Source organism: Bos mutus, chromosome 18 (genome assembly GCF_027580195.1).
Source record: "Bos mutus isolate GX-2022 chromosome 18, NWIPB_WYAK_1.1, whole genome shotgun sequence".
NCBI lineage: Eukaryota > Metazoa > Chordata > Mammalia > Artiodactyla > Bovidae > Bos > Bos mutus.
This window is the reverse complement of record NC_091634.1, coordinates 37432154-37448055: the sequence shown is the minus strand read 5'-3', so window position 1 is coordinate 37448055 and position 15902 is coordinate 37432154. Positions and strand designations below refer to the sequence as shown.

General features: G+C 40.3%; 1 protein-coding gene across 3 annotated transcripts in view; it reads right to left on the bottom strand.

Annotated features, from left to right (window-relative positions):
* PSME3IP1 (proteasome activator subunit 3 interacting protein 1) overlaps positions 1-15902 on the bottom strand; it is a 46383-nt gene that overhangs the window by 23727 nt on the left and 6754 nt on the right. For all 3 annotated transcript variants that reach the window (XM_070388390.1, XM_005899876.3, XM_070388392.1), the window contains 4 exons: positions 9049-9186; positions 8450-8548; positions 7923-8044; positions 3657-3787 (listed from right to left, as the gene is read on the bottom strand). In XM_070388390.1, coding sequence (XP_070244491.1) covers positions 3657-3787; positions 7923-8044; positions 8450-8548; positions 9049-9175 — 479 coding nt within the window. In that variant the 5' untranslated portion in view covers positions 9176-9186. The remainder of the gene's footprint in view (positions 1-3656; positions 3788-7922; positions 8045-8449; positions 8549-9048; positions 9187-15902) is intronic.

Genomic DNA, 15902 nt, shown 5'->3' with positions numbered 1-15902 from the left:
TCACTATATATACATATATATTATCAAATCATTATGTTGCATATTTGAAACTGTTATACATCAATTATAGATCAGTTTTTTAAAACCGACCATCTTAAAATTAAATATATTTGACCACTTTAAAATTAAAAAGATAAGCTATAAACTATAGAAAAAAAATGTTAAAAAAAAAAGCCTGTTAATTAGTAAGAAAATTACAAATAACTCAGTAAAAAAAAAAAAGACAATATAAACGAATAGATCTTTTAGGACAATGGGACACATGAATGGCAAACCAACATATAAAATGTCAACTACATTTGTTAGCAGGGGAATGCAAATTAAGACCATAAGGAGATACTATTTTATAAATCACTTTATTGCTGTATCTATGTTATCCCCTAGGGTAGCAACAAGCCACATGGAGTCATTTAACACTTAAAATGTGACTACTGTGGCTAGGAGACTGCATTTTAAATTTCTTTTAATTTTAATTAATTTAAATTTACAGAGCACTGGGACGACCCAGAGGGATGGTATGGGGAGGGAGGAGGGAGGAGGGTTCAGGATGGGGAACACATGTATACCTGTGGTGGATTCATTTTGATATTTGGCAAAACTAATACAATTATGTAAAGTTTAAAAATAAAATAAAATTAAAAAAAATAATAAATTTACATAGCCACAGGTAGTCAGGGGCTATCATACTGGACACATGACTCCAGAGAAACATGCACACACGTACAAAGTTTGTCCTTGGCCCATCGGCACCATGTGTCCTAGTTCAAACATTCACTCACAGGAGAATGAACAAAGTTTGATATCTCAAATAATGTACTATTATACAGCAATGAAAGTGAATGAATTACAGCTGCACACACATATACACAAAACTGTTTTAGTCACAGAAACAATTTGAGCAAAAAGCCGAATTCACAGAAGATGGTGTACTGACAATGAAATCATTTTTAATAAAGTTCGAAAACAAACAAGTTATTATATGGTTCATGGATACCTACATAGGAAACCTACTAAGTAAAGAAAGACAAAAGAATGATGAACTAGACTAAGGAAAGTGGTGTGAGGATGACAAGGCAGGGAGACAGAACGGGGAAGAGCACAGAGGCAGACTCGGTATCACTAATGTTCTAGGTCTTAAAATGAGTGATGGGTTCACAGGTTCTTGTTTTATTACTATGCTTGCTTTTCTGGTGGCTCAGTCAGTAAATTGTCTGCCTGCAATGCGGGAGACCTGGGTTCAATCCCTGGGTCGGGAAGATTCTCTGGAGAAGGCAATGGCAACCCACTCCAGTACTCTTGCCTGGACAATCCCATGGATGGAGGAGCCTGGTAGGCTATAACCCATGGGGTCGCAGAGAGTCAGACACAACTGAGTGACTTCTCTCTCTTCATACACACATCAGGCATCAGACTTTCACTGAGCATTAGAGTCATCCACGAACTTAAAGACTCCCAGACCTCACTCCATACTGAGCCAGAATCAGTGTGAGGCAATCCACAGGATTAACAAACTCCCAGGTGACTCTAATAAACCCAAAGCTGGGTAGATTAGGAACACCTGCCCCAGGAGACTCATTTATTACCTTGCTGCACAAAACAACAATAAAGGATTATCTAATAAAAGGTGGTATAGAAGGACTAGGAGGGGCTTCCCTGGTGGCTCAGATGGTAAAGACCTGAGTTTGACCCTGGGTTGGGAAGATCCCCTGGAGGAAGGCATGGAAACCCATGTCAGTATTCTTGCCTGGAAAATCCCCATGGACAGAGGAGCCTGGGGGGTACAGTCCATGGGGTCGCAAAGAGCCAGACACAGCTGAGTGACTAAGCACAGTACAGCACAAGGACTAGGAGAGATACTTACAACACCCATTCTGCTAGAAGCAAGACACTGGAGACACTGACTGACTACCTAGAGAGCCCCCTCTTGGTGCAGCCCAGTACAACTGACCCAAGTCCAAATCCCCAAAGATACTGGACCAGGCAAGCAAGTTTATATGAAAAGTTGAAAGGAACAATCCATGGCTTGGGTAACTGGCCCTTTTCAGGCCTCTGATATGCCTCCCCTTTGCTGCTATGCCACGATGACATTTTTACATGTAAACAATGTTGCGAGCAATGTTTCCAGGAAACTGTTCCAGCATTTAGTGTTTTCCAAACCACAAAACTCCATCAATGCACTTTCTTCAAAACATGTGGCTGGCTGCCAAAATACCATATTGATTTTCCTAACAGACTGCACTTCAGCTTAGTATCATTTTACTTATAGTAGAGTTGATCAAATTGAAATGACCAAATTTAATCACTTTGGTGCCATTTCAGGGTTTGAAAGAAGAGAAACAAACAACAGACAACTTACCAAAACCTCTAGGAAGTGCTGCCACCCCACATCAAACAAGCAGAGTCCCAGACAGGTGTGTAACCCTATCACAGCTGCCACCTTCTTACAGATCTCACAGCCTTTGACCCAGCTCTTCTCCCAGCCTGGGATGTTCTGCTCTCCTTGTCTGCCTGTTAAAGCCCTCATGCTGCTGCCTGCCAAGTCGCTTCAGTCATGTCTGACTCTGTGCGACCCCACAGACGGCAGCCCACCAGGCTCCCCCATCCCTGGGATTCTCTAGGCAAGAACACTGGAGTAGGCTGCCATTTCCTTCATAGTCCTACCTAATCAGTCTCCTTTCTAATGCCTTCCTTAACTTCCCCAACACAAGTCACATATACCCACTCCAAGCAGTTATTCCTCCTCCCTGCTCTCATTCAGTTCAGTTCAGTCGCTTCAGTCATGTCCGACTCTTTGTGACCCCATGAATCGCAGCATGCCAGGCCTCCCCGTCCATCACCAACTCCCAGAGTTCACTCGGACTCACGTCCATCGAGTCAGTGATGCCATCCACCCATCTCATCCTCTCTCGTCCCCTTCTCCTCCTGCCCTCAATCTTTCCCAGCATCAGGGTCTTTTCCAATGAGTCAACTCTTCGCATGAGGTGGCCAAAGTACTGGAGTTTCAGCTTCAGCATCATTCCTTCCAATGAACACCCAGGACTGATCTCCTTTAGAATGGACTGGTTGGACCTCCTTGCAATCCAAGGGCCTCTCAAGAGTCTTCTCCAATACCACAGTTCAAAAGCATCAATTCTTCGGCGCTCAGCTTTCTTCACAGTCCAACCCTCACATCCATACATGACCACTGGAAAAACCATAGCCTTGACTAGACGGACCTTTGTTGGAAAAGTAATGTCTCTGCTTTTTAATATGCTATCCTCCCTGCTCTCAATACACCCTATATAAATCCTTCCACAGAACTTGCTACCTTGTTTGCCTAGAAACACAGATGCTCAAATGTTGAATTCCACCTCTCCTGTTACTTTTTGACTTTGGACAAAGGTTCTCAACCTCTGAGATTCTCAGTCTCTGTACTTCATAGACGAATAAAATATCACCTGCACTGAAAGTACTTAAGTGTCCAATGAAGAGTGGTTATGTTGAACGAACAGAGACACAAAGGTCAAAGGCGTCAGAAAACACCAAATCTGACAGGGGAGCGAGGGAGGGTCATCACCAAGCCTTGTGCTTAGGTAACTCTGTGCTGACTACCATTACTCTGGCATTTGGGGGCACACAGGCAGAGGGAGATTAAAGTCGTGTAAATGAGGGCTGACCTCTTATGCTTCACAGCTCCTGCCAACAGCTTTGCCTGGGAGAACTTGTTCTTGGTTTCTATGGGTTTCACAGCTTTCTTCTCCACTTCCTTCTTGTTTTCTGAAGAAATTCCAACCTTGTTGAGATTACTGTGAGTTACAGGTTAAGGATCAAACTAAGCAAAAAGGAGAGCTATAGCAGGACAGGGATAAATCAAGACGTGGAAGGCACCTGTAACTCACAAGCACTTCAGCTCTGCCATGGAATGTTTGCCCTACTTATTTAAAAAACGCCCTCCCCAGACTTTTCTTTGAGTCCAGTGTTTAGGATTCTGTGTTTCCACTGCAGGGGGATAGATTCAATCCTTGGTTGGGGAACTAAGATTCCACATGCCAAGAAGCACTGCCAAAGGAAACAAAAACACCCCCCCGCCTTTATTCTGCCAGTCAAATCCAGCTGATTTAAAGAGAAATGAACATGACTAGGAGGAAGATGGTAAAGCAAGCCCAAAATAATACAGAGAAGCAAATTTTTTCCCTTTGATTCCCAAAGAAAATCCTGAGGATGACCAGAACACGTGCTATTACCAAAAACATGGCCAATATCATACTTGGGGAAAACAAAGATCCTGAAGAATCCAACAGAAAAAAGTGTAGCTTCCCTGACTGCAGAAAAATTACTTGCTTTTCCCCCTAAGAATAAAATAAAAATTTTGCAGAGTGTCCTATGACTAGTAGTATTCAGCTTTAGATATTATGAAGACTAACTCCTATTCTGCGGATGTAAGACAACATCAGAATCATCTTAAGGCTCATTTAAAAAACAGGGTCCCTCCCCTATCCCAAACCTACTTACTGAATGAGGACTTCCAGAGGCCCAGGAACCTGTATTAAACACTCTGAGGGTGATTTTAATGAGAAACTCCTGTGCATAGACAACACAAGGACTGAAAAACTGTTTAAAGGCATAAAACAACCAGTTCATTTGTTACATACTGTTTTCAAACTTGATTTCAATCTATGGCTCTCAAGGTTTGTCAATTTCTTTTGTTCTCTTCACCAACTCCCTCCTCTCCTTCCCTTTCATGCTCTCTCACAAGGTATTAGTCAATAAATAAGTACTGGAACATGGTGCAGTTCCTTACTTAAGATGCAGTGGTACCTTGCTGGAACAGCAGCGACATCTAGTGCTCAAGATATCCAAGACTATGTATTATCAGCCCAAAGGAGTGGAGGTGGGACTTTACGGTCTAAGCTATTCCTGTATGTTTGAACAATGGAAAAACTGGGTACCAGAAATTAGGAAATTTTAATTTCTAATTCTAGTGTCTAATTTTCAGACACTCAATTCTTGTGGGACCCAGTTATCTTAAACATTTGTAATATTCAACAGGGATTATACTTTATACTCAGCTTTATTCTGAGTTTCATCTATTTAATGTTTTTAAGGTAATCATGGAAACTGATATGTTAATACTAAATGTTCTTTTTTTTTAGAATAAAAATGAAATAGAAATTTCATCTTTCTAGTACAGAATACCAAAATCCATGAGCATGCTGTGATTTTTACCTACAACTCCACTATTAAGGATAGAAACTTTCAAGTACAACAGAAAAAATTTAACAAAATCACACATTTATAATACCAAGACAAAGACAAAAACCAACATTTAACTTTTATTCTTCTTAAGTGAAGAAAAGCTCTCAACTTCTTTTTTGGTGGGCAGGGAGGGAGGTGGTAATATTTTTGATCCACATCCAAAGCCCAAGTCCTTTTTCCCCCTTAAGATCCTCTCCCCCTAAAATGTTTTAAATATACAAATACATTTCAAAAGTCTCAAGGAATAGACTACATGAAGCAGTTTTTAAAAGGTCACATTGTATTTGAACACACATATTAATAAATACTGTTCTAACCTAAAGAAAACAAAAGTTCTGTTTATACTGGCACAAACTGCAGCTTACTTGTATTCACCAGTATCACATTATAAAATATATCTTATACCAACCAAGCAAAACCAAGAACCATCTCCTGATTTAGAGCTTTAATAAAAAGATGTCTAAACCTCAGTTCCTACCTCAACATGTCTCTGGCTACATGCATGCTTGGGATTAGCACATTATACATCAGTCGGTTGGAAGGCTTGCTTTGTCTTAGTTTTTCTAGACAGAACTTTAGCCTCTTCAATGTTGTACTGCAATGTTATCAGGACAGAAAAGTTTCTTTTACCTCAAGGCTGCCCTGTTCATCTTTCCCTTTGAACTGAAAACCCAAGGGCCTCTCATACTCATACCACACCAACAATACTCTCCAGAATGTTGCCTTGGGAGACACGGTCTTATTTGCTTGCCCGCCAAATTAAGCACATAAAACAAGGCATAATTCAAATGAAAATATATTTTTTCCTTAGAGGAAAAAGCTGGATGCCTGAAACAATGCAGTACATATACCTGCCCATCTCTGCCAACATCAATGCATAATACCATCCTGGGGTTATGACGCAATAGAGTAGGGGAGGGAAGCTTCATAAGAATCAGCCTCAATTCTACAGTTGGGATGGAGGTGTAATTTTTTCTATCAACTTCTACCTTAGTGTTATACCAGAATTCCACTTGGAAAACAGAGACTGGCAGCCATGTCTTTCACTACCTGTTCAGAGCACATTTTGTGGCAGCATGTTGCTACCTTATCTCAACCACCGTCAGTCACCTTGTCTTTAACCAAATTCCTGGGAATCTATTCACATTTTCTCCTACATAACTCTTTAATGGGACCAACTGCACACACTCTGCAAAAAAAATACCAACTAGTGCTTACACACAGTCATAGCACCAATCTTAGAGGTAAAAAAGCCTGTTACCACACTAGTGAGGTTATTCAACATATAAGCTTGAAATACTCAAATAAGCTTTCTCACAGGAGGAAGATGCTAAGGTGGCCTTTTTAACCTCTTCTACGAGTCATTCATTAATTTCTTCACACATATACTGAGAACCTACTATATATACCAAGAACAGGAGAAATCAGTGGTGATCAAGTCTTTGTTCTTATGGTGCTTACTTTATATTTCAGCAGTAAAGAGGCAAACAAACCTATAAGTATATAAAGATTTTCAGGTAGTGACATACTATTTTAAAAAATGACATTATAGTCAGTGATGGGGTGGCTGCAACTTTACATGGAGTGCTTGGGGAAGATCTCTATGAGGAAGGGTGCTGAGACCCAAGTGTCATGAAATGCAAGCCCTGTAAAATCTGAGGGCAGAGCATTCCAGGCTGAGGAAATAGCAAATACAAATGCCTTGAAATGGAATCAGAGCTCAGTATGAGAAGAACATAAAGACGGGCAGTAAGCTGGAGTGTAGTAAACAGGAACAAGAGTAGTTCAAGATACAACAGGGAGGTGAGTTGGCCTAAATCATGCAGAACCTTGTAGGACCTGGTTAAGAATGCAGATTTTAAGTCTAAATGCAACAGAAAGCCACTAGCGTTTGAAACAGGAAAGTTATATGATCCCACGTATGTTTTCAAAAGTTCCCCAGACTATCGTCTAGAGAATGGACTGGGAGGGAGAACAGAAGCAGAGACAATTAGATGGTCACGTAGTCCAGAGAAGGTCTATGACGACTGCAGTGGCAACAGAGACACCAAGAGCTGCAAGATTTGGAGTACATTTTGGAGGTAGTTTGGCAGATACCAGAAAGAGATTTGGAGGGAGGTAGTATAGTGAAGGTAGGAGTAGTGAGGCGTGGAACTGAGAATTTTGATTCAGCCAAGTTACATTTGGGATGCCTAGTAAGACATGCAAGTGGATGCCAGAAAGATAACAGTGAGTCAAAGCAAAGTCCTCTTGGCTGCTTTCCCTACCCCTCTACGGAGACAGACCAGGCTGTATCTGTAGGGAAGGTCTGAGGACACAGGAGGGTTGCTAAAAATTTCCTTTAAAAAACCTAGAAGCCAGTTTCTCCCCTGGATGAGGTTTATTTCATCGCCCATCTGTTTCAGAGTCTAATCTCACAAGGCAAGAATACTGTGGTACTGACCATTAGGATTTAGGCCTTTAGTTAATCCTGAAGGATCTGGACTTTTGATTGCAACAGACTCTTGCACGCAACATAACTCTACATATCGCTGACAGTTATTCAGCATCACAGGAACACCACAGTTGAAAGGGAACTTAAAGATGACCAGGCAGAAGACCCTCATTCTATAATGAAAAAACTGAAATGCATAGATGTTGATGAGAAGCTGACACCTTACAGATTCCTAGCAAAGTACAAAGGATATTCTGTATTCCTTCAGTTCTTTCAGTTCTTCTTCTCTTCGCTGTTTTTCTATTAGCTCTTGCTGCCGAGAAACCTCATCAAGGAAGTTGGTCTCATCTTCATCTAAGCCTCTTACCATGTTTTCTGAGGAAATAATTAAACAAGGAACACTTAAAGCAGGCTAAAGGGAAAATACAGTCAAGATTTTTCCTTGTCCTATTTTTTAATAAACAGCAGATTGTTCAGGGGATTAGAAGAAAGAATTTGTAAACACCAAAGCTTTTGGATAGATAACATGGCATAAAATCAAAGCATCTCTCCCATTACTAGATGTTAGCATAAAATTTTAAATGGGTATACTGAGTTCTAAGCAAAAATGTTCAATGTGGTCTAGATGGTAGAAAGCTGTCTCTTTTCCACCAAATGAGCACCTAGAGACTAGATAATCAAGACAATTTCATGGCTGGTTAGAAAAAGTGTTGCACAAGGCAAAAGTGCACCAAAAAGGCCCTGCAGAGTCCCTCAGATGCTGTTTTTTCCGAAGCTTACTGAATTTGAACTGTTCTTCATACTCCTGCTGCTTCCTGTCTTTCTGTTCCTGTAGCCTTTCATACAGGGACCGAGGGTCATAAACCTCCTCTGGGCATTCTGAAAGAAAAGGGAGGGGAGAAAAATACATACTTTACAATCCATTCATATTATTTTGGAATCACAAAGGATTTAAAGATAAAGTCAAGTCTCTGCAAGATCTGAGGGCAAAGATAACACAAAAATAGTACAAAGTTCACAGCTTCCCTCTAGACCTCAGACAGAAGCCAGCAGTTCTCAAAGCCAACTGTGAGTGTGAACAGGGCCCATGGACTGAGACAGCTAACTGGATGAGGGATCCACTCCAAACAAACCCTGCATGGTAGCAGCACTCTCAGCTATTCAGATCCTGGATCCACCTGAATAGCTAGAAGACCAGTGGAATCTTCTGGAATAGTGTGGTAGAGTGGAAAGGGTATGGATGTGCAGATCCTGGTCTGCTCCCAGCTATGGAGATCTTACATAGGTCCCTTCAGCCCCTCAGCCTCAGTTCTTCTACTCTAAAGTGATGTTAATAGCCTGCAGGGTTGTGAGGATTAAAGATCTGTGAGCCTATATACCTTCTGGATCTTCAGGTTTTCGAACTTTTTCCCATTCTTCTTGTCTCCTTTTGCGCCGTTCATCTAGCTCTGCCTCAGATACAAACCTCTTTTTGATAACAAGGTTACCATCATCCCCTCCATCCATAATGGAACAGTCTAAAAAACAAACAAACAAACAATTTCAAGTGAGAACTGTAATTAAAATTCTGAAGAGACACAAGGAGATTGAACTCTGTCTCCCCCAAGCAATGGACTACCTCAAAACTTCCTTCAGCCTTAAACTGAGAAATCCTCAAGTAGTTTAACTCATAAGTCACTGACAAAAGCACAGGATTACATTTTCTTAATGTATTATGTAGTTTTATCAACATCTATGCTTATCTACAAAGTCAGCAAGAGGACCTGGAATAATTCTAAGGTGGTGAATGGTGGAGCTGAGAATCAGCTGAGAGCAAAAATTCATACTCTTACCCACTTAATCATACCCCTCCCCAAAAACCAGGGATCTTCCTTAAGAAGAAGGACATGTCAATTTCAGCTTTCTTCTTATATCAAATTCCAGTGCTGAGAATGTTCATGGAACATCTTCCTCTAGTGAAGACGAAAATGGAAACGGAGGAAATAAATCCAAACATGTAGAACAAAAGAATAGTCTTTGCCTAAAACCTACTATTGAAGTTTAGTTCATTGTAACAACACAGAAAAATTTTAAATTTACTAGAAAGAAAACCAAATCAATGGACACAAGTTGTTGCTCTTACCTAAAGCCTACAATCCTGGGCATTTCTGACTTAGCATTACTCAATGTCTCTAGCCAAAGGCCTATTCAGTTCAGTTCAGCTCAGTCTCTCAGTCGTGTCCGACTCTTGGCGACCCCATGAATCGCAGCATGCCAGGCCTCCCGGAGTTCACTCAGACTCACATCCATCGAGTCAGTGATGCCATCCACCCATCTCATCCTCTCTGGTCCCCTTCTCCTCTTGCCCCCAATCCCTCCCAGCATCAGAGTCTTTTCCAATGAGTCAACTCTTTACATGAGGTGGCCAAAGTACTAGAGTTTCAGCTTTAGCATCATTCCTTCCAAAGAAATCCCAGGGTTGATCTCCTTCAGAACCGACTGGTTGGATCTCCCTGCAGTCCAAGGGACTCTCAAGAGTCTTCTCCAACACCACAGTTCAAAAGCATCAATTTTTCGGCGCTCAGCTTTCTTCATAGTCCAACTCTCACATCCATACATGACCACAGGAAAAACCATAGCCTTGACTAGACGAACCTTTGTGGTAATGTCTCTGCTTTTGAATATGTTATCTAGGTTGGTCATAACTTTCCTTCCAAGGAGTAAGCATCTTTTAATTTCATGGCTGTAGTCACCATCTGCAGTGATTTTGGAGCCCCAAAAAATAAAGTCTGACACTGTTTCCACTGTTTCCACATCTATTTCCCATGAAGTGATGGGACCAGATGCCATGATCTTCATTTTCTGAATGTTGAGCTTTAAGCCAACTTTTTCACTCTCCACTTTCACTTTCTGCCGTAAGGGTGGTGTCATCTGCATATCTGAGGTTATTGATATTTCTCCTGGCAATCTTGATTCCAGCTTGTGCTTTTTCCAGCCCACAGTTTCTCATGATGTACTCTGCATATAAGTTAAATAAGCAGGGTGACAATATACAGCCTTGACGAACTCCTTTTCCTATTTGGAACCAGTCTGTTGTTCCATGTCCAGTTCTAACTGTTGCTTCCTGATCTGCATATAGGTTTCTCAAGAGGCAGGTCAAGTGGTCTGGTATTCCCATCTCTTTCAGAATTTTCCACAGTTAATTGTGATCCACACAGTCAAAGGCTTTGGCATAGTCAATGAAGCAGAAATAGATGTTTTTCTGGACCTCTCTTGCTTTTTCTATGATCCAGCGGATGTTGGCAATTTGATCTCTGGTTCCTCTTTTTCTAAAACCAGCTTGAACATCTGGATGTTCACCGTTCACGTATTGCTGAAGCCTGGCTTGGAGAATTTTGAGCGTTACTTTACTAGAGTGTGAGATGAGTGCAATTGTGCGGTAGTTTGAGCATTCTTTGGCATTGCCTTTCTTTGGGATTGGAATGAAAACCGACCTTTTCCAGTCCTGTGGCCACTGCTGAGTTTTCCAAATTTGCTGGCATATTGAGTGCAGCACTTTCACAGCATCATCTTTCAGGATTTGAAATATCTCAACTGGAATTCCATCACCTCCACTAGCTTTGTTTGTAGTGATGCTTTCTAAGGCCCACTTGACTTCACATTCCAGGATATCTGGCTCTAGGTAAGCGATCACAGCATCGTGATTATCTTGGTCGTGAAGATCTTTTTTGTGCAGTTTTTCTGTGTATTCTTGCCACCTCTTCTTAATATCTTCTGCTTCTGTTAGGTCCATACCATTTCTGTCCTTTATCGAGCCCATCTTTGCATGAAATGTTCCCTTGATATCTCTAATTTTCTTGAAGAGATCTCTACTCTTTCCCATTCTGTTGTTTTCCTCTATTTCTTTGCATTGATCACTAAAGAAGGCTTTCTTATCTCTTCTTGCTATTCTTTGGAACTCTGCATTCAGATGCTTATATCTTTCCTTTTTTCCTTTGCTTTTTGCTTCTCTTCTTTTCACAGCTATTTTTAAGGCCTCCCCAGACAGCCATTTTGCTTTTTTGCATTTCTTTTCCATGAAGATGGTCTTGATCCCTGTCTCCTGTACAATGTTATGAACCTCAGTCCATAGTTCATCAGGCACTCTATCAGATCTAGTCCCTTAAATCTATTTCTCACTTCCACTGTATAATCATAAGGGATTTGATTTAGGTCACACCTGAATGGCCTAGTGGTTTTCCCTACTTTCTTCAATTTAAGTCTGAATTTGGCAATAAGGAGTTCATGATCTGAGCCACAGTCAGCTCCTGGTCTTGTTTTTGCCTATTACAGAGAGAACTGTTCCGTCTCTGTGACCATGCCAGAAATTCCCAAGTTTTGCAGAACGACCTCTTATGGAACAAGGGCCAACATTTTAAATGTTTCTGGCAGAGAAACATCAAAGATGTAGAACTTTAGTGGATGGAAGAGACAATTTAGACCCTCACTGTCCTCTTTCTCAGCTGTAGCTCTCCTTTCTCATCCTATATTGGCTGTCTGGTTTCCTCCTCTCACCCTTATTTACTGGGAAATAATTCAGAATGTGATGGGTCCTCATAGCCCACCTCAAACAATTCTACATCTGGCAACAGAACCCACCATTCATACCCAGGAGATTTTCATCCAACCCATACTTTAAAACTGCACTCCCTTCAGGCAGCTGACTCTCTCTGAGCAGATCTGACTAGCTCGATAGTTATTCCTTAAACTGAACTGAAATCTCTCTTCCTATAAATTCCACAGATAGGTTGAATCCACTGGGACTACACAAAAGAAGCCAAATCCCTTTTTCAACACGACAATGCTTCAGCTGTTTGAAAACAACTCCCATTTTCCTCCTAATTTGTCACTTTTCTAGGTCAAACATTCCTAGTTCCTTTAATCTTATAAAACCATGAAAAAACTGTCTCAAAACAGTAACCTTAAACTGTTATGATTTAAACCTGGGAAAGCAATATTAGGATATGGTAATACAACTGGCATGCCATTGAATCCATCTCTTTACTCGTTACACTTAAAAAAATACAAGTATTAAAAGAACTCTTCTTACAGTTCAAAATAAAAATCTTGAATCTTACATGCTTCCATCCAAGTAAGAATTCAGACTCAAGATTTATACTCATAATGCAAAACTAAGGAAGTAAAGCCATCTATTTAATTTTCATAGCCTGTTGAGTTTTTGGATAAAGAAGAATTCATTTGACTTCAAAAAAAATGAATTTGACTTTAAAAAATAATTCATTTGACTTAAAAAAAAAAATCCCTGAAACTCAAGGGTCAGAGCCTTTAAGATACTTGTAAACAAAGGTTTGAATTTGAAATAGAGACTCTTAGAGAATAAGAATTTTCCCAACATTTATCAATTACTTTTGGAAAAAGACAAATTTATGGGATTCCAAGACATTCTTACTCTCCTTTTCATCTTTTTCTCCAGTGTTAGAACTGAACTTTTACCCAAAGAGTTTGCCCTGTGCTATTTCCCCATCTTTCACATGTAGGACTAAGTCAAGAATCACAGTTGGTTAAGGAAAAAGAAAACAAGGTAGAAGCATGTTTTAAAAAGGAAATGTAAAGACAATGGGTTTATACTTTGACAAAAAAATTCTTTCAATGCGTTGGTTTCCTGAGAAAAGTCGCACTATCAAAACTAATGTGCACTTGTAAAAATCTGTTCTTTAAACCTAACATAATCCCAACATTCCCTCATTCCCAAAATAAAACTAGATGGCCATGCCTAATTATAAAACATTTCTGTGAATTTAAAAGGACCAACACTAAACACAGACTGCTTCATCCATCTCTTTCTTCCATTTGCACATCTCCTATAGGTCGTCATTCCCTGGCCCTTCAACTACTATTCCCTTCTGGCCTGCAATGCCACCAGTGGCCCTCTGGTTAATGAATTTTCTATATTAGGAGAAGTCAAAGGACAGAAACAAGCTGGAATCAAGACTGCCGGGAGAAATATCAATAACCTCAGATATGCAGATGACACCACCCTTATGGCAGAAAGTGAAGAGGAACTCAAAAGCCTCTTGATGAAAGTGAAAGAGGAGAGTGAAAAAGTTGGCTTAAAGCTCAACATTCAGAAAACGAAGATCATGGCATCTGGTCCCATCACTTCATGGGAAATAGATGGGGCAACACTGGAAACAGTGTCAGACTTTATTTTTTGGGGGCTCCAAAATCACTGCAGATGGTGACCACAGCCATGAAATTAAAAGATGCTTACTCCTTGGAAGGAACGTTATGACCAACCTAGATAACATATTCAAAAGCAGAGACATTATTTGGCCACAAAGGTTCGTCTAGTCAAGGCTATGGTTTTTCCTGTGGTCATGTATGGATGTGAGAGTTGGACTGTGAAGAAAGCTGAGTGCCGAAAAATTGATGCTTTTGAACTGTGGTGTTGGAGAAGACTCTTGAGAGTCCCTTGGACTGCAAGGAGATCCAACCAGTCGGTTTTGAAGGAGATCAGCCCTGGGATTTCTTTGGAAGAAATGATGCTAAAGCTGAAACTCCAGTACTTTGGCCACCTCATGTGAAGAGTTGACTCATTGGAAAAGACTCTGATGCTGGGAGGGATTGGGGGTAGGAGGAAAAGGGTATGACAGAGGATGAGATGGCTGGATGGCATCACTGACTCTATGGACGTGAGTGTGGGTGAACTCCGGGAGTTGGTGATGGACAGGGAGGCCTGGCGTGCTGCGATTCATGGGGTCGCCAAGAGTCGGACACAACTGAGCAACTGAACTGAACTGAAGGACAGAAAATGTTTATGAACAACAAGTGGTCATACTCCTCAGTATGCTAGATAATATTCAGAATATTCCTTCTCCAGCAGTATTCAAAATTTCCCTATCAATAAATACTAACAAGAAGCCAGCTTAACTTCAGACACTTTTCATGACAACCTAATCTAACTCAACGAACATATAACAGATACCTTCTGTTGAAGTCTCCTTACAGGAGGGAAAACAGGTAATGAGGAGTATAGATTCTGAGATCAAGAGACCTTGGTTCTGCCACTTGTAAGTTGTTATGATTTTGGGCAAGTCATTTAACTCATCTAAGCCTTAGTTTCCTAATCCACAGATTGCACTCATCAATGGAGATTAAGAGTACTGCACAACATAAAGCTTTTGTGAGATAAACTAGATAATTCATATAAAGCAGTTAGCACAGTGTTTGGGACCTGCTTAAAAATGCTTTAAAAGGTCTGTCATTATTGCAAAGAGCTATGCTGAGCTCTGGTTATGGGAGTGAAAGAAATATACTACCCTATGCTCAAGGAGTGTAGGAGAAATAAATCAGTGACATAAACAACCATGATAAGTGAAGTGGGAAAGGGACCAGATGAAACTGAGGGAAATCAGGAAAAGCTTCCATGTATACGTATTTGGTAATTCTATAATTCCCCTTTACCATAGTTATTTTATTATTAATTCAACTTAAATAAACTCAACATCAGGCTGAATGCTGAACTCTGCGTCCAGGATTGTGCAAATTCTATGGGGGTGCATAAAGAAAATAAACTTTAAAGAGCTAGTACTCTTGTATTAGTTCCTAACAGGTAAACAGTGAATGTAATGAATTACCAAAGTAAATAGTACAACTAAGAGGCAGTAATGAAGGGCACAAACAGGGATCAACCCAGTTTCCCAAGCTGAAAACCTGGACATATACTTAAGACTCTTTTTTCCTTATTCCCTTACATCCCACTAGTCACCAAGTTCTGTTGTTTCTACTTCACAATGATCTCTCTTTAATTCATCCTTTCCTTTCTAATCTCTTCTTTTCAGGGCCTCATCTTGCATAAACTACTCTAAGAGCATTCTATTAAGACTCTCTGTTTCTCCTCTGGCCCCCATTCCAGCTATTTCTAATTCTACTACAGCATTTATTCATTGTGTTTTATCACTTAGAACTATTCCAACAGCTCTTTGTATCCACAGTGCTTATTAGCACAGTGTCTGACATATATTAAATATATAAGAAATACTTACTGGATAAACCAACCAGGGAGAGAATTTGAAGAATTTAAGCAGAGAGGAATGCTCTCACATACATATTCTTAGATACTGTCCAATGTAAATTATAGAAAATAATAGTCATCAAATAAGTATTCACTAATGTGTCTTTGTCCCATAGGGAATTCTACTCAAACATCATACAACTTGTGCAATAGGAAACACAGGACCAAAGATTACATCAC